This window comes from Archocentrus centrarchus, chromosome 21 (genome assembly GCF_007364275.1).
Source record: "Archocentrus centrarchus isolate MPI-CPG fArcCen1 chromosome 21, fArcCen1, whole genome shotgun sequence".
In the NCBI taxonomy this organism is placed as follows: Eukaryota; Metazoa; Chordata; class Actinopteri; order Cichliformes; family Cichlidae; genus Archocentrus; species Archocentrus centrarchus.
In genome coordinates this window covers 4708573-4727621 of record NC_044366.1, presented here as the reverse complement: position 1 = coordinate 4727621, position 19049 = coordinate 4708573, and the positions used below count along the sequence as shown (strand labels likewise).

At 42.5% G+C, this 19049-nt stretch overlaps 1 protein-coding gene across 2 annotated transcripts; it reads right to left on the bottom strand.

Annotated features, from left to right (window-relative positions):
- Positions 1–2133: 2133 nt before the first annotated feature.
- Positions 2134–18950, bottom strand: lss (lanosterol synthase (2,3-oxidosqualene-lanosterol cyclase)). 2 transcript variants are annotated; one of them, XM_030758757.1, is made up of 25 exons: positions 18846–18950; positions 18197–18365; positions 15930–16068; positions 13775–13883; positions 13303–13424; positions 13081–13177; positions 12801–12936; positions 11325–11433; positions 10980–11098; positions 10737–10834; positions 10598–10625; positions 10345–10401; positions 9705–9776; positions 9235–9285; positions 8933–9082; positions 8441–8537; positions 8000–8105; positions 7483–7548; positions 6991–7071; positions 6728–6898; positions 6460–6538; positions 3405–5937; positions 3183–3231; positions 2818–3077; positions 2134–2526 (listed from the first exon to the last, which is right to left on the bottom strand). In XM_030758757.1, the coding sequence occupies exons 1-22, from the start codon at positions 18857–18859 to the stop codon at positions 5800–5802; spliced, it is 2208 nt and encodes a 735-aa protein (XP_030614617.1). In that variant the 5' UTR covers positions 18860–18950; the 3' UTR covers positions 2134–2526; positions 2818–3077; positions 3183–3231; positions 3405–5799. The 2 variants fall into 2 exon arrangements, with proteins under 2 accessions (XP_030614617.1, XP_030614618.1); XM_030758758.1 differs by lacking the exon at positions 18846–18950 and having other exon boundaries at positions 18192–18225.
- Between the last annotated feature and the right edge of the window lie 99 nt (positions 18951–19049).

The following is a 19049-nucleotide window of genomic DNA, read 5'->3' as shown; positions in this document are numbered from 1 at the left end:
AACATCATGGCACGTCACTGTTGTGATGGCCATCCTTCGTGTTACTGCATCACGTTGTTAAGAACCAACATTTGGCCTTATCAGAGCAATCAAGATCGCTGATGAGCATCATGCATGAGCTTTAAACTTCCCTGCATAAAAGAGTGTGAAAGAAGCCAACAAGTGCATTAACTATAGGCTCGTTTAAAGGCTCGACATATTCCGCTCTTTATTTTTTATTTTTGGGCTCTACTAGAGCAGCTTTGCATAATTCAGACTCCAGAGACATCCTTATTTAGCTCATACAGGCCTTCTTGTAGTCCCTCAGATCATCATCAAACTGTTTTAGCTCCTCCCCTTTAAGAAATCTTCTGATTGGCTGTCCCTTGTAAACCGAAGGTTGTGCTCACAGACAATCTGTTTTCTGCCTATGAAGACAACCATTATGGATCTCTCCATGTTGAGTCTGTTTTTAAAGCTCTCAGTAAGATGTTTGGAAGGAAGGAAACTTTTTTTTTGTTTCATCAAACAAAAACCTGTGTGGCCATAACTAGGGATGTTCCTGGCAACTAATTTCTTAGTTGACTAAACAAGGAGAAAAAATTAGAATAACCGACTAGTCTAAAACTAAGAAACCCTGAGATATCAAATTCAAATTTGTGCCTGTTTAAACCAAATCAATAGCCCAAATAATAATAATGAGGTTACAGACAATTAATCTCTCTGATCGCTCAGCCACCAGGCAAAAGCTTTGTTATCGGTGCATAAACTACTTTTTGATCAAGAAAACATGATAAAACTAAGTCAGATTTAAGTTGAAACATAAAATAATGTATCCATATACCTTTAAATTGGTGTCCAAATGTGCAATTAGCAGCCAGCGACGTTCAGCGTGTCAAAAGCAAACAGGATAGCTTGTTCACCTTCACTGGCCAAAGACGCAGTGATCGCAACACACCTATTCAGTTTATTCAAAACATAGTGCCAAATCATTCATTATTTCTCCCTTTCTTATATCCTGGTGACACCAGCTTCTTCTGTTCCTTATGAAAGGGTGTTCTCAAAGGCTGGTAAAGGTGTCCCTAAAGAGAGGAACTGTTTAAGCCCATCTACTGTGAAGAAATTATTTCTGAATTAAAAAAAAGATGCATAAGCACATGTTTCCTGCACACCAAGCACAATAACAAAGGAATAAATGTACATCCAAAAAAGGAGGGGAAAAACATATCAATCACACCTACTGCCTCATTATTATTATTGAACATCCTCCATGTCCAGTATGTAATTTAGAATCAATGATACATCAAATCATTTCCCAAATGGCGGATTATTTTTTCAATGCAGGATACAAAGAACAAATACCTAAAACACAGTTGGAGTCCAGGTCATTTGAGGAATTGTCCCAACACACCTGAAGAAGTGTTATTAAACACTTCTTCAGGCATGGCACTGAAAAGGAGTGGCCCTCCAATCTCATTGTGCATCCTGTATAATGACAATAAAGGCATTCTATTCTATGCACATGAACGGTAGCTCCTGTATAATGGCTGCATGACTGCAGACACGTCTCTTGGATGTGTGTTCTGGAACGTGCTTTTTGTTGTATATTTGTGTACAATGATAATAAAGTTTAATCTAATCTAATCTAATCTAATGAAAGGTGCGTCACATCTGCAGTGCAACATCCACTGTGGCTACCAGATGTCAACCAAGAGTACAGAATAAACCTTCGAGTAGCGAACTCATTCAGCGGTTCAAAAGCACAGTGGCAGGGTGGTTAGCACTACTGCCTCACAGCTAGAATGACATCTAGAAGGCCTGGGTTCCGTTCCACCTTGGCCCACACAGCAAGGCCTCGCTCTTGCTGTGTGGAGTTTGCATGTTCTCCACGTGTCTGCATGGGTTTCTTCCCACAGTCTAAAGACATGCAATTGTTGGGGTTAGGTTAATTGGTCACTCTAAATTGTCCATAGGTGTGAGTGGTTGTCTGTCTCTCTGTGTTAGCCCTGCAACAGGCCGGCGACTTGTACAGGGTGTATCTGCCTCCCGCCCTATGACAGCTGGGATAGGCTCCAGCCCCCTTGCGACCCTGAACATAAGCGAATGAATGGATGGATGGTTCAAAAATGTTCAGAGCTTCAGAAAGCCTCGTTCTGCAGTAAAGAACTCTTTATTGATGTTAAGATTGATGGAAGTGATAACAGGTTGCTACCCCATAAGAATGTAGTGTCCTGAGTTTCTCAGACTTGAGCCATGCCTGACATGACCCAGTTCACAACAACAAACATAGTGACAGCAAAGGATTCAAATGGTACTACACAAACCAATACATCCAGTTTTTCAAACTGTATCAGTCTTTTGTTTTACATGTTCTTGGTTTATTTAATGTATTTTTTCTTGCATCTGTTAAGGAGATTTTTTTTTAAGTATTCCTAAAACATTTCAACAAACAGATCACTCTATAGGATAAAATGGTAGCGTTTCCAGGTAGTTCCCTCCAGAAATCCTCGTCTAGTCGGAGTCACTGCTGCAGGAGCTGCTGGAGTACTGCAGAAGACACAGATAATATCTGATCACTTCATCACTCTTTTTTGGCTCAGTGGTACGGATGAGGGTTTATTTTCTCCTTATGACCTCAAAATATGCTTAAACTTGGTTTAAACTGTGTACTTGTTGTCCTGCCACCTGATGAATAACCTTCGAGACACATCATATCAACAGCAGAGTATTCCAGAATTTTTTTCAAGATGGTTTACATAAATATTTGTGCTTCACTCGTAGCTGAATAACATCTACGTCCTGTTGTGAAATCTGCACTGCTGCAGTATTCAGTCTTACCCCGTGACAATCTCTGCCCTTCTTGTGGCAATTGACATGCTTGTGTCCATGCTTGTGCCTGCGCCGAAGCTTCTTCATCAATCCGTGTCCGCCACGGCCACCATGGCACCCACCATGTCCATGCCCATGTCCGCCATGACAGCCACCATGTCCATGGTGCCCGTGTCCGCCATGGCCACCACCGTGTTCATGGTGCCCGTGTCCGCCATGGCCACCACCATGTCCATGGTGGCAGTGTCCGCCACGGTTGCCACCATGTCCTAAAATTAGTCATAAATTATCTTCAGGATATACATTTTTAAAGAAAAAAGTATGTGAGAGATTTTAAAAAAATACACAATTAGAGCTGTGTTATTTACACTTACCAGACATTTTAAACTTCCAACTTCAGATCCACTGAGAGTTCACAAAAATCTGCTCAGAAAACAGAAAATAAACACAATGTTATCAGACATGCATACAAACAATGTGTATTTATGAAGAAATCCAGCGTTGAAATCTGCAGATTTCAACGCTGGATTTCTTCACAGATACACATTGTTGAAATCTGCACATGATCATCAGCAGAAAGACAGTGTTGAACTTACTGTGTGCTGGTAACAGGATCCACTGACTCCACCTGTCAGCTTCTGCTTTTTTATGTGCAGCCGCACTCAACCTGAAGCACGTTGAACGCCCACCAGTAGGTTAAATATGTGCTTGGTGAGTGAAGGGTGTTATTGACAGGGGCCTGTTTGTTTGGTTTGATGTTATCAGGTGGAAAAAAATGTACTGCCCAACTCTGAAGAAAGGCCTTTTTTTTTCTTTGAGTTGTTGTTTTTGATCGCAAGGCTACACACTCCAGTCCAGACCTAATAATGGTGCTCGTTTCCATTCATAAATCAAGAAACCTGGACTATCCTTTAACTTTTTATGGTTGGAAATATAATAAGAGGCCATTCTTGTTTCTTAATACTTACATTTTTGTCTAAGTGCACTTTGGTTTTGTTAAAATTCTCAGGTCCTGAAACACAATCCAGAAAAGAGTTAGAAAGTCTGTCTTGGTGTGTTAACATTTAATGTAGATTTACAAGATTTACATTTTCATCAAAGCTTTAATGCAGAAGAACAGAAGGCATCTGATAATCAAGTCAACCCTCAGGTATGGTAAAGTCTTCAGGACTGCACGTCTCAAGTCTTCATTTTTAAGATGATCGATGCAGTGCACATTCAGAGAAAATGTAACCTGGATTATTTTTTGTAGTTACAACTTACAGGAGTCCCTTAAATGCATCATATGCACAAAGTTACTGCTTTGAAAACAGGCACACGGCTGTGTGTGCAGCTCTCTCGAGGACCACTGCAAACAATGTGACAGAAGTCACTGAAGTCAAGACAAAAAAAAGAATTCAAATTAAATACAAAACAAGTTTTGTGAGATCCAAGTTTGACTTTCAGACTATCAGAGTGATGAAATTGGCGCATTGTGACGGTTAGAGGTAAAAGGTAGAAATATTAGTGAATATCCTAACGAAGAAGATCAAATTATGGAATACCAAAGGAGAACAATTCATGCAATGACCTCAAGACTTGGCACTCCACTAACTCGGGGTCCCTAGAAATACACCAGCCAATGAATGATTGGCGTGATAGAAGAGGAACAGACAGTAGCGAGATTTATTGAATAATTAGTAAATGAAATGGGCTGATTGATAATTTAAGAATATATTTTTTGAAAGCACTGACTTTACTTTTAGGGCCATCCACACATTGTGGTAAATGCCTCGAAATATACTCCATTAAATGAACAGACAAAGTAACAAAGTGTTATCATCTTAACTGGCACTTCTGTTGAATTTGTATTCACATGTGACGGAGGTGCAGTCAAACCAGTTTCCTGATCAGTGTCTTGGGAGGCCTCCAACTCCAACAAAGAGCAAAAAAATCCAAACAAAAACAGAAAGCACAGGATTAATCAGATCTAAATCTTTGGCATGTTTGTTTCCAAGAACAGATTTTTATTTTATAGAATGTTTGCATTAGACACTTCAGCTCAAGCCTTTTAGTTGTACATCATACAGTCTATCACTGAACTGCATCCTTTAAAAAAAGCCCTCTGAAGTCAATGGTAGGATTAGTATCACCTAAATAAACCAAAGAGTCTTTCCTTGGTCTCTGTTTTATTTTCTCAGTATAGTTTTATCGTCTCTGGGTCACTTCCTGTTTCACTTTGATAATTGTTTCTCGTGTCTTTGTTCTAGTTTTATTTCCTGCATTTTCCCTCTGTTGCGATTATCTTCCCAACCCTTATTAGTCTCTCCTGTGTTTGCATCTGTTTTTCCTTCCAGATGTGCTGCCCTGTTTAAAATCCCGTAGTCTTTCCCACTGTGACTTCAGCTCTTTGTCTTTGCTGTTCAGCTTTTTTTTTTTTATTTCCAGGACTCATCAGCCCCCCCCGGTCTGCTGTATTTGAGTGGTCCACCCTACAGCCTCACAGGTCAGAAAGCAGCTTTGTGTCATTGTCTTTTGCTGCCAAAATATCACTGCAAAGTGATAAGATTTGCAGATTTCAGCGTGTCTCTTTGCAACACATCTAGTTTTGCTGGGATCTGGAAACCCTCCATACTACATCAAACCTTCTGATGAAGTCTTGGTGTGAATATATAAACAAATATTTTATGTATTTATGGGAACACATTACAAAGCCAAACTCTGTAGCTTTTTAATTTTTAAAATCAAATGGAAAAGGGGATTTAAGGCGACACGGACATGAATCTGTGACAGGATTTTAAGGAGGAGCTGTAGCGGGGGAGTTATCTGCATAAAAAATAATTCAAAGAATGAAATGTGTTCACACCTCAAACACAAAGATGCGCACATTCTTCCTGTCAATTCAGCTGTGACTTAAAGATTTCATCATCCACTGAATCTCTGTTGTTGTATTTTCTGTTGGAGATATTGATTTTTCTTGGCATGCAGTCTGTTCAGTCCTATTGACGGTCTTCAGAGCTTGACCTTCCCTGCCAGCGGACTGATGGGGTAAAGTCGTGAGAAGCGGCCGAGGGTCCAGATCGGGAAGACGTTTCTGTAGGAGGTGTAGCTGATGGCGCAGCTCTTGTTGAACACGCCTGCAATATTTTCCTGGAAAGGAAGAAAAATAACAACAACCTATCAAAGCTCCTGTTACATTTCACTTGATCATCAATTAACTTAAACTGTCATCAGCTGCACGTGACATGCAGGCAATAAAGGGACACTCCAGTTTTGGATATATCTGCTAAATGTCTAAACAATACATTTGAAAACCTCAGCAGCAAATGTCTCTTTCCAGAAGTCACGATAGAGCTATTGTTAGCATATAAGGAACTATTTTCTTCCTACTGAACTACATCCCCAAATCAATCTTTGCAGAGGGAAGCATGCATCTAAAGAAGAAAGGCACGCTCTGGTGATCCTGTGTTGGGGTGTAAACATTGAAAGCCCGACTCCCCTCCCCCTCGCATGTTTCTCTTGTTGGCAGTTGTATAATACTCTAGAGAAGGCTGAGGTTTCTACAGCCAAGTCACACCAAAACAACACAGATGGATAAATATCCCTACAGGCCAGAGGGAAAACATGAATGCTCGATTTTAGGGTGAGCTGTCCCTTTAAATGCAGAGTCACCTGTGGCCAGTCTCCGTTGGGCAACTGCTTGTCAATCAGCAGCTGTACTCCTCTCTCAACGGCCTGCCTGTCAGGATGCCTGGTTATACAGTCACACAGACACACACAGATGAACACATCATGCACAGTCTGCAGGTAGTTAAAGCAAGAGCAAGTAAAAAAGTAAACCATGCATGCACTATAAAAAGTAAAAAACCTGATAAACACGATGCTCATATCAGTGGGAACTCTTTATTCTGGCTTTTGGACAAAAAGAGCGATGCTTTACCTGACAGCCATGAGGCCTAGCAGAGCCCAGCAGGTGTTGTGGATCTGAGCGGCGCCGCTCTGCATGTAGCGCCGCTGCTCGCACGACTCAAAGTCCTCCCCCCACCCTCCGTCTGACATCTGCCGATCCAGCAGGAACCGACAGGCTTTCTGCACCTCTTCACACGCATCTCTGCTCACAAAGAAGGCAAAGTAAAATAAATATGTAGGCTTGAGGTAATTGCAGGTAACTGCAGTGTTTTAGGGGCATCATTAAAATCTTACCCATCCTCATAAATGTGACCCATGCAAGCAAAAGCTTCCAGACCAAACCATATTCCATATGTGAAGCAGACTCCCCAGGACCTGAGGAAAGGCAGGAGATCAATGAGACAGGATGTGCCACGTTCACACTTTTCCTGTCTGGTTCTACTTCCATTTGCTTAGTTTCAGCTTTCCTCGCACACCTTTTTTTAAATTTTACTTTATTTTACTTCCTGCTTTTGTCTGTTTTACCTTCTTGTCCAGCTCATTAGCTTCACCTGTCTTCCATTAGCATTGCTACTGATTCACAGTAGTGGTTCATCATTTTGTCTTATAATAAGAAGACATAACACACCTATACAAAGACCAAGATGAAGGAAAGCCTGTGGCATCCTTCAGTTCATCGTGTCCTACTCAGATTTAGTTGTTTTTTCTCAGAATTACTTTTTTTTTTCTGCAATAAGGATAAGCGGAATAGGATGGATGGATGGATGGATGGATGGATGGACTCACCCTTCCCAGGATCCATCAGGTCTCTGAACCTTCCTGCAATAATCCAGCCCTTCTCTCAGAGTTGACCTGAAGAAAAGAGAGTAAACTCAGAGGATCCTCCTGAACTTCAGCAGAACTGAGAAACTAAACGCGTTCAAGATCATTTCAGAAAAAGATGTTTTAGTTATACAGAGATGTTATTAGGTCGGCTTTGAGTTTAGTTTAAGCCGTTTCACATGAACTTTGGAAAGTTACGGGAGAATTGGGTTATGGTATTTCCAGAGTTGCTTTTTCTCACACTGTGGGAAAAAGTCCACCACGGACACATTTGTACTCATAGACATCCTCCATTTGATTTAGGCAGGGGAGCTAAATGGGCAGCGTGTGCAGGAGGACAAAGTCCAGCTAATGTCCAACCTGATGTTTGCTTTCACACCTGTTTGTCTGTCAGGTGATGTGCAGAAAAGTTCAGGCTGCAGTGCATGTGTGGAAACAGCTTTAGCAAACAGTGTAACTCCAAACAGTGTGTTTATGCTACCTTATCTCCTCAGCACGGTGATTGGGGTAGACCTTCTGGAAGTGCCTCAGAGCCTGCATAACTGCTGAGGTGCACTCCACATATGTGTAATCTATCATGATGTCGCCTGTTAGTGTACGAAGGTAAGAGAGAAAAGAGGAAAAACAGACATTTCACAACACGTTATGCAACCTTTTTCACTGGAAAATAAGCCAGTCTTTGACTTTCTGCCCTTTGCTACTGGAAAGATCATTGCCACATTTCCAGCAATGGAAACAAAGGTTTCCACATTCTAAATGTCATGTTTATATTTAGTGCTTTCCCTGTTTCATATCTACATATTTGCAGTTTGAGTCACTCAGGCAGTTCTGGCAGCAGCAGCAGGGGACTCCCCCGTACACGACTCCTTGAAATCAATGTTCCTCTTATACAGAGAGCAAGTTTTTTTCCAGTATGACTTACCAAACACCTCGGAGGGGTTGAGCAGCTCCAGGAGTCTCCCTCCTCTCTTAGTTTCATATGTAGCAAATCCACCGTCTGTGTTTCTCATGCTTAGTAGCTAAAAAGAGAAGAAACAGGGTGAAAAGATGAAGAGCGAGATGACGAGGGGCTGGGTTTTCAGTTCAGACTGCTTTTAATGGGAAAAGGCAGCAACACCTCACAGGAAGCCTGTGATGAACCTCCAAATTATTAGATATTCTCCATCTAAGTCTATTCTGTACAGGACATAAAGTATAACAACATCAGTGTAAATGTTTAACAACTGAGTAATTATTTGGTTTAATCAAAGGCAAGCTGGGAGTTTGACACAGATGTGTGGAGCATAACAGAAAACGCTCCTCCGTGTTTCCATGTTTACTTTACCAGCTAGAATTCAAACAGCATGACAACAGTATGAGGTGCTGAATAATGTTAACTGAATAAGTCTTCCCTTTTCCTTCTCTGCAGACTCACCACACTGACGGCGTCGTACAGATGCCCGGCGGCGACGGGCTGCCTGATGGAGGGACGGAGCTCCTGCAGCAGCATCAGTGACTTCAGGCCTTCTGCTGTGCAGTCGGCCACAATCCAACCACAGTCACGCGTGCTGAAGGGGAATCCGCCCTGACAGAGACGTACACAGAAATGCAGCGATTATTCTGCATGCATTCAAATTTTTAACCGTTAATTTTTGTCAGGAGGCACCTGAGTGTTTATTTAACAATAATAACAAGCAAAACTGCTTAAAAGTGGCTGTTGGGTGAAATTATCTGTACCTTGTTCATTTGTCTGTAGTACTTCTGATATTCAGGAGGATTCTCAGGGATCTGTAAGAGCAGCAAAACTGGTCAGGCATAGAAATAAATTCAGCTGTTTTTTATAAAAACCTTTCTGAAGAAAGGCTTGCAATTTGGTAGCCATTTTAAAAGGTCACCATACATGTATTTGGCAGTTATTTTGAAGCCTCATCTAAAATAAACAAACTGTGACATCCTAATATCATAAAAAATGAAATATTTGCAAAACAACCACCTGAATTTGCACCATTAATCAAAATTTTACCTCAACATTGACCAAATTTTGATCAGTATCAACAACTCCAGCACTCATGTACCAAAATATTCTCGGACTCGGTTGCTTACGTGAATTAACCCAATCAGAAAATAGTTTTTCACATTATTCAAACAGAGACCACATGCATGCTTTTTTAGCATGAAAGGTGGATGAAGTGAATGTTTTGCTGCACCTGTGTGATGGTGAGAAATTGATGGGCGTCTCGAAGGCATTCGGCTAGTTTAGGGTCGTCCTGGGCTCCTGCCTGAAGACAAAAAATAAAAATAAAACAGTGGTAGCAAAACTGAACTTTCTGTTCAGCTCTGGCTTTTTTCTCAACCGCAGCACTGAAACAGCTCCTCTCAGGGTCATCAGTGACCTGTGTGTGTGTTTGTCTCTCCAGTAACATTTCAAACAGGCCTGACTTTGATTTCCACATATTGTATCATCTTTAACATATATCATATTAACCTATGACACATATATCGTATTACTTATGAATTCATGTACATGCATATACAGCATCTCCTGTGAGTTGGACTATTTGCAAAAAAAAGGCTGCTATTAGCCACATGAGAGAGAAAGTCACATTATGACCATTTGCCAAAAACTGGTCTAAGATGACCATACAAGGGGATTACTTTAAAAAAAAAAAAATAGAACCACAAAGACCAAAGTAGGCTGACAGCAGGTGGAAGGAAGGGCCAGGTGAGCTCTGTTAACTGAGGATACTCCTGTGTCAGCCAATGCTCAGCCAGAGACAATGGGAAGGGTGTTATACAGGACCCTGAATGTGAAATTACTGTGAGCATTAGAGGTCATTTTTGTGTTACCTCGAGGAAAGCCTGCACAGCGAAGCAAGTGTCCCAGAGCTGAGAGCCGTTCGTCCCCTGTGTTAGAGAAAACGGTCAAAGTGGTCAAACTCTCAGATTAAGATGGCGTTAAAGGATATGCAAGCTGCAAGTGCAAACCTCACAAACACACCTCCAAACTGTTTGTCAGTAGTTCCTAAAATCTGTTTGGTCCATGCGCTTCCTTGAAAGAGGTAAAAAAAAAAAAAAAAAAAAAGATGGAACAAATTCTCACCTGCATTTTCATCCCATCCAGTCCCAACCTGGAACACAGAAAACCTTCAGTTTTTCTGCTGAATGATGCACTGAACTAAAAAGTTGCTCTTGAACCAGTTTAGTTTCATAACTGAATTGTTAGAGTGCGGCTGACTGACCAGAGGTAGTCTGGGATCCTGGACACGTGCTCCTGAAAGGCCGGAGAGGAGGGACCCTCGACATACCAGCGAACCAGCATGTTGATAGTCTTGGAGATCTGAGGAGAACAAAATCTTCACGCTACTCTTTTTGTTTTCCGGTGTCAGTTTAAATAAGAGGATTTTTGTGGTACTTTTGCACACAGGAAGCTTAAACTGCACTAAATCTGTGCTCTCTGCTTCGGGTATCTGTGTAATCATTACCGGTCCGATGCTGATGCATTTAGTGAAGCGGTCATCAGCCTCGATGTGCTCATACAGCTGTTTGACCGCTCTTCCTCTCAGCATGGTGCTGTGGTGGGCTTCGTACATGTTTAACACCACTGCAGGGCAAAGGGGACAAAGTCACAGGCTTAGAGGAGAGATCCACGGGGAACCCACTGAAGACACTTATTATTATCACTGTGTAAACCGTTCTCCAGCCTTTGCTGTTCTGCAAAACATCTGAGTCTTCACTTTTATTAAACCGTTTGATGAAGCATTTCTTCTTAGCTGTCATTACAACCTGTTTTATATCTACAGCCACTGTAGGCAGTCGTACAGACTTACTGTAGGCGACCGTGAGCAGCGTGCTGTGAGGGGTGTACAAGTCACACGCTGCCACATTGTTCCTCTGAGCCGGCCAGTTTATAGAGGCGTAGTCCTGCACGTAAAGCTCCTGGAGAACAAAGAGGAAGACAGACGTCATTCATACATTTGGAGACGAAATTAGAGATTAGACTGACTAGTTCTTATATAGCGCTTTTCTACTCTAGCTGAGCACTAAAAGCGCTTACACAACATGTTTCCATTCATACAAGCACTTCCTTCTGAATCTAAGATAAGTGCTTACTGTCTAACACACACATTCACACTCCAACGCTTGCGTCAGGGAGGAACTTGGGGTTCAGTATCTTGTCCGAGGATACTTTGGCACGCAGCCTGCAGCAGCCAGGAATCGAACTGCCAACCCGCCAATTAGTACGTGACCTGCTCTACCTCCTGAGCTACAGCCACCCCAGATTAGACTTTATTAATCCCTTTGGGAGAGTTCTGCCAGGGAAATTATAGTTCCAGTAGCACTTTTATATTATAGGCACACAAGCAAGCACAACAGTAGTCAGACTACTGAGAAGGAGGACAAATGAGAGGGAAAACCCAGGCCCAATAGAGGGATCAGAAGCCAGCTCTGGAAAGAGTTTGACTTGAAAGCAAAAACTAGATTTTTTTAGAACTCCATTAAAAACTTTTATTTCCAGGATTACAACTACATACAGCTGTTGGAGGAATTGTGGAATGGTCGGTGATCATGCACACGTCTTCTGGGACTAACCAAAAATCAAGACCTTTTGGGAGAACATTAAACAGAAGACTGATGACATTCTAAGGACGGATCTCCCCATGGACCCTCTTTGATTTTTGCTGGACATATATCCCAAGGATTTACTCACTAAAGATCAATGTTATATATTGCACATTCTGTTACTAGCTGTAAGAAAGACTTTTACACTAAATCAGATTAAACGCTGTCCACCAACCGTTGCCGAAGGGAGACAAAAACTGAAACAATTCTACATGATGGAGCATCTGACTGCCCAACTACAAATGAAAATAGATACTTTTTCACAAAAATTGTCGCAATTGTCTTTCCTCTCTGACTAGAACTTTGTATGTATCCTGACTTTACAGATATATATCTCGTTTGTTTAGGTTTCTGAGCCCAATCTCAATCTCAACACCTTTTTTTTTTCCCTCTTCTTTATTCTTTTTGTTGTATGCAAATTGTCCGTCAGTATATTTTAAGGCAATAAAGCTAAAAAAACAAAACAAAAAAACAGGCCCATAGTTACAAACAGTTCGAGAATCCTCTCAGACTGAAATAAGCAAGGAGTCCGAGTCCCAGAGCAACTCCATACTGCTACATACTACCAGGTGAGGAAAGCTACAGCTTGGATCCAAAGCACCAACTACTCAGTTTCTCACTGACTTCTGTCTGTGCTGTGTTTGAGCATGGCGCCCCCTTGTGGAACACGGTGGCTTGCACACCTGTCGCAGGCTGAGAACCAGGGCATCTTCATCTGCAGTCAGTCTGACAGCGTAACAGTAGCTCATCGGGAGGTAGACCTGCCGGCAGTGACACCACAGGGTGGATGGGTGGGCCGGCATCCAGGTCGGGAAGAGCCTGGATTGTCAGAAACACGTTGGAATCACAATATTTATACACGAGGGAACGGTTTCATTCAGGGTCAGAGTGGTCGCCAATAACAACTGACACCTCAAAGAGTTAAAATCCTGCACATGGGCCTGGAAATCATCCCCCACTCACCACATCTCTGGTAGGAGCGTGTTTATTCCCTCCCAGCTGTAGACGTTCAAAATGGCCAACCAGAATTTGCCCCATGAGGGGATCCCAACTGCTCCACCTGCACCAAATAAACACATAAAGCTTTGGTACACTCCAGCTCAAAATACCACACCGTGGAGAAGAGCTCACACTAAACACATCCTAATACACTTTTCAGTTTTGTTTCAGCGTCTTCCTTCGGACCTTTGCTGTGCAGGTTGTTCCTGGCCCGAACCATATCTGGGTCATCGGGATCCACTCCCAGGATCCTGAGCGAGGTGTAACTCAGTGCCGTGCCAAAGACGGTGGACTTATCTTCAACATGTCTGCAGAAAAGCGACACATCTACACTGAGGGTCGGCTGTGGAGACGTGAAAATCCCGTGCCTCTCTGTGGAGGCTTGTTTGCTTGTTAAGTTGGTTAAGGTTAAGTTGGATATTTTTCTGCTCTTTAACCAATAAATATTATGAAAATCTCTTGTGAGAGTGCAGAGTTTCGTTTCCTGCTATATTTGTTGGCTTCTACTTTCTAATTCAAATCAGGTAAGGGGTTTTCTGTTAATTGTGGACCTCTGTGGTTGAATTCCATGTTACTGCTGATAGCAGATACACATCAGTGATAGAGCTATGCATACTAAAAGATAAAAAATAATAATAATAACATGCTGTTGACTTACAGACCCCAGCCTCCATCTGGGAGCTGGACTGAGCGCAGGTACCTCACCATCTCCTTCTTCCAGGCCTCAGGCAGAGAGATCTTAGCTACATGGCAGGTGATCAGGAGACCTGCGGAAGCACGAGCACAACAACAACAATCACCTCAAGGCACTTTATACTGTAAGGTAAAGACCCTAGAATATTAGAAAGAAATCCCAACAATCAAACAGCACCCGAGGAGCAAGCACTTGGTGACAGTGGGAAGGAAAAACTCCCTTTTCACAGTAATAAGCAGGGAGGGGCAGCCATCTGTTGCAACTGGTTGGGGGTGAGGGGAGGGAGACAGGACAAAAGACATGCTGTGGAAGAGAGCCAGAGATTAAAAATAAATAATGATTAAATGCAGAGTGGGGTATAAACAGAGTGCATCATGGGAACCCCAGCAGCCTAGGTCTATTGCAGCATAACTAAGGGATGGCTCAGGGTCACCTGATCCAGCCCTAACTGTAAGCTTGATCATAAAGGAAAGGTTTAAGCCTAATCTTAAAAATAGAGAGGGTGTCTGTCTCCTGAATCCAAGCTGGGAGCTGGTTCCACAGAAGAGGGGCCTGAAAGCTGAAGGCTCTGCCTCCCATTCTACTCTTAAGTATCCTAGGAACCACAAGTAAGCCAGCAGTCTGAGAGCGAAGTGCTCTATTGGGGTGATATGGTACTATGAGGTCTTTGAGATAAGATGGGGCCTGATTATTCAAGACCTTGTATGTGAGGAGAAGGATTTTACATTCTATTCTAGATTTAACAGGGAGCCAATGAAGAGAAGCCAATATGGGAGAAATCTGCTCTCTCTTTCTAGTCCCTGTCAGTACTCTAGCTGCAGCATTTTGGATCAGCTGAAGGCTTTTCAGGGAGCTTTTAGGACAGCCTGATAATAATGAATTACAATAGTCCAGCCTAGAAGTAATAAATGCATGAATTAGCTTTTCAGCATCACTCTGAGAAAGGATGTTTCTAATTTTAGAAATATTGCGCAAATGCAAAAAAGCGGTCCTACATATTTGTTTAATATGTGCATTGAAGGACAAATCCTGGTCAAAAATGACTCCAAGATTTCTCACAGTGTTACTGGAGGCCAAAGTAATGCCATCCATGTTTCTAAGATTTGTGGGGCTGAGCACAAGAACTTCAGATTTTTTAGAGGTCATCCAGGCCTTTATGTCTTTAAGACATTCCTACGGTTTAACTAATTGATGTGCGTCATCTGGCTTCATTGATAGGTAAAGTTGAGTATCATCTGCATAACAATGAAAATGTATCCAGTGTTTTTTTAATAATACTGCCTAAGGGAAACATGAGTAACGTAAAAAGCACTGGTCCCAGAACAGAACCCTGGGGAACTCCACGGCTATTCAAAGATTAAGTCACCTAATTCAAGAAGCAAACAAGAGAAATTTAATTTCTACACATTCAGAGATATGGATGCAGTAAATATCTTTTTCTGTCCCTACGGGTACAATCTTCACAAAATTATCCCCCGAGGGCAATTATTAGACTTCAAGGTAACCATGTGCAGCTTACGAAATGCTAAAAGAAAAATATAAATTTTCTCTGGTTTAAGAGGGGTTTTCCCCTCTGTTTGTGTTTCTGTAAGGTTTAAGGTAACTGTGATACAGCGATCTGGAGTGTTTGGTGACAGCCTTGCTGCTGACCTCCGTGACCTGCTGAGCCGCCTCCTTACGATTACTTAATTTTGCATTGCTGCGGTGCCGGTGACCCGGGACGGACGCACAAACATTTTACAAGTGTCTTGCCAGTGTCTTCTCTTTTTTGCCCTTCTTAATACCTCTTCTCTTTTTTTTTTCTTGTCTCGCTGGTGGGAAATGCTTGATCCCAGAGTTTGTTTGTAGAGTTTAACTGAGCTTGTTTGTATATCAGCAACATGCTGGTGCAAAGTTTAAAACTGTTGCTTCACAGAAAAAAATAAACAAACTTTCCAGGGTTTTCCTAGTAAAGCACTGTGCAATAAATACATTGTGTACTGAATTTGCACCTTTATTTTAAAGGGACATTTTTCCAACATTACATTCATGTACAAAATTGAAGGTTGAAGATTACACTGTCAGGGGTATTTTCTGAGTGTTCAGTCAGTACAGATGTCAAGAGGAGGACTTGACTCACCTGGGAGCAGGAAGAGGGGCCCTCCGTAGTCTCCTGCCCAGTGACCGTCCTCGGCCTGCAGGTGCCTGTAGAAGTGCATGCCTTTCACAGCGGCATCCACAGCGGTGCGGGCGGCCGGGGAGTCGGACACAAAGTCACTCTGTGGAGAGAATCAGTGACAGTTTACTGTGGACATCCACACTCAGTGGCGCAAAAAGGGGGTATGCACTATATGCAATGCATAGGGGCGCCGCACAAGAGGGGGGCGCCAAAACGATGTGGGAAAATATTTCTCTAGTTGCATTTTCTGTATTTAACAGCTGTGCATATGACATGATCAATAACAGAGGCGCTGCGCTGATTAGGCGCCCCTGCGCTCCTTCACCTCCCCTCCTCCTGTCCCATTTAAAGACAGTCGGTAAGTTATGTCATAGAAGTCTTGTATTTTATAAGTCCATGAATAAGTGATCTGCACACATGAACACAGTAAACGTTGAGAGGATGCGGATGTTGCGTTTTGTGTGTGTGTGTGTGTGTGTGTGTGTGTGTGTGTGTGTGTGTGTGTGTGTGTGTGTGTGTGTGTGTGTGTGTAGTGTTCTAGCTAGTGGTTGATCGCAAGGCGCCGCGCCAGGCTGAGACGCTTCACTTTCGGAGCTCTGCTGTCTCTGCATTTAGCAAACAGGATTTATTTAAATCAGTAAAATAAATTTCAATGGCCAGAATACAGCAGCTTTTTTCCTCAACACATTAAATAAAATATAAAATTATATTATCCTTCAAAAATCACATTAGGAAAAATGAATATATTTCAAACTGATGAAAAGTTGCAAATTTTTCAGGTAAAAACTGTAATGTGAATTTCTGCGCTTCACAGTCGGAAAAACGCTGCATAAACTGCGCAGTGTGTCCAGTTTATCAGCAAATAGCGCAGCTGCAAACACAGCGGTGGAGACAAGTTATCACGCGGTCCAGTCCCCAAAGCTGCAGGGACGCATTATGATGCTTCATGAGAAAAGTCGACTCTCAGCCACCTTTCATCCCGGAGCCCTGCTGAGGCTTTTCCTTCACTTTCTATGAACTGACAGATTTCCTCAGGCAGCTCATCGCACCTGTGTAATAAGGCGCGTCACCAAATTCATAAACTATTTACTCCAGAAAAGACTGAAACTGCCTCTTACAAAGTTCCCTGTCTGTGTTTTGGTGTTTATGACGCGTTCTGTCTTCAGGACTTTGCTGCGCAGCGTTTCCTGCTGTGTGACGCAGTCCTGCACTGTCAGCTCACCTGTGCAGGTCTCCCTGTTCATCTTTTCCGTATCTGTCCCACCAATCCGCTCTTTCCCCCGCAGCGCAAGTGAGGAAAAGAGACAGATGGTTTACCTCCGATGTCAGCGTTCAGGTCTTTTGCCTCCCACCTGTTTGGAAAATCCCTGTTTTCCACTTTTCCTTTGGTCATTTTTGGGGGAGTCAGGCAGCTTAAATGTCACTGTAAAAAGTGCTGACCAATGTTTTATCCGCTGATCACTGATCAATCGGCAATAGGGAAAACGGGTTAGCGCACAGTTCTTGGCCTGCTGGCAGCTGTTGCAGTGCGTGGAATTTGTAGTATAAGTGGTGGGAGCACATTTACCCGCGGGCTATTAATAATAGCTATGAAATCATCTTGCTGGCCGTATAAAATTAGATCGTGGGCCGGAAGTGGCCCTTAGACCTTAAGTCTGACACATGTGACATAGAGAAAAACTGCAGTAAGTTAAAATGGGCAGATGAATTGTTAGTACGAAAAATTATTTCTTATCCAATTACTTGAATAATTGATGGAATAATCGATACAATACTCGATTCTGAAAATAATCGATAGCTGTATTCAGAAAGCATTAGTCAAACATTAGTTTTCAGCACCAGTGGAGCTGTGAAAGGCTTTTAAGAAAAATGACCTGCACCTCGAGAAATGTAACTACAGGTTCACGAAGACTGTGATTAGGCTTTAGATGTGCTTTCTGGTTACATGTGTAGGCCCCTTCACTCAATTAACAATCGGGAGCAGCTTTTAGCGGTTAGTATTAGCTTGCTAATTAGCATTACCACCACCGCCCCTGGGGGGGGGGCGCCTAAAAATGTGTCCGCATACACCTCAGAAAGTATATAGCTGCGCCCCTGTCCACACTGTACCACTCTGACAGGACTAAAATCTTCCAGCCAATTCAAAAGCAATAACCACATGAAGAGGGTTGCAAATTCACTATAATTTCACTTTAACATGAAAAAAAAAAAGATCATTCAAACCCTACTGTGTCCAGGCCGAGCGAATGGGCCTCCAGCATGCTCTGCGCTCTGTCTGCAGCCTCCTGATCTTCCAGGTAGCGCCACGTCTGCCTGCCCTCCACGTTGGTCAGTCTCCAGCGGCTCAGGTCTGTGGCTGGCTCCGTCTTATAAGGCCCCCCTCGCCTCCGCAGGTGCCTGCCAGAGACCAAGTATTGTAATGGACAGTCAGCTCCATAAGTATATCAATGACACACTTTTGCCTCTGTGCACCACCACAGCGGATTTTAAATCTCACAATCAGGATGTGACTGAAGTGCAGACTTTCAGCTTTATTTCAACTTAAAGGCTTTAACAAAAGCATTTTAACTGCTCAGAAATTGAAGCCATTTTTATTCACAGTCCTAAAAATAATTTGACAGCTTAACTGTCAAGCAGCTTCATGACCAGGTGAGGCCTGGCCCCGCCCCCTTGCATCTCACTACCCCAAATTTTAGGTAAAAAAATCTCTTTACGTTTCCTTAACTCATCAAAGGGTACACCCCAATAATGATTTTTTTTTTTTTTTAAAAATAGTCTTAAAGTTTTATCTGGTGAATTTTATAACAAAAACATTATTTTTTTTTAATCATATGGCATCTCAATACCACAGATGTTATTTTAAAGAAAAATACTCACGTCCCCTCAGTCATAGCTGCTGTCAGATCAGACAAACTCCACTCAAACACATGAATGAATTTCGTCTCTGCTGCTCCCGAAGCTCCGCCCCTTCCAGCGTCTCCATGGGAACTGTAGTGCTGAGAAGACAAAGAGTTGTGAGTTCAGTGCATGTAAAACTCCACTTCCCAGCAAGCCTTGCGTCGCACATCCGAGGAGTTCTCC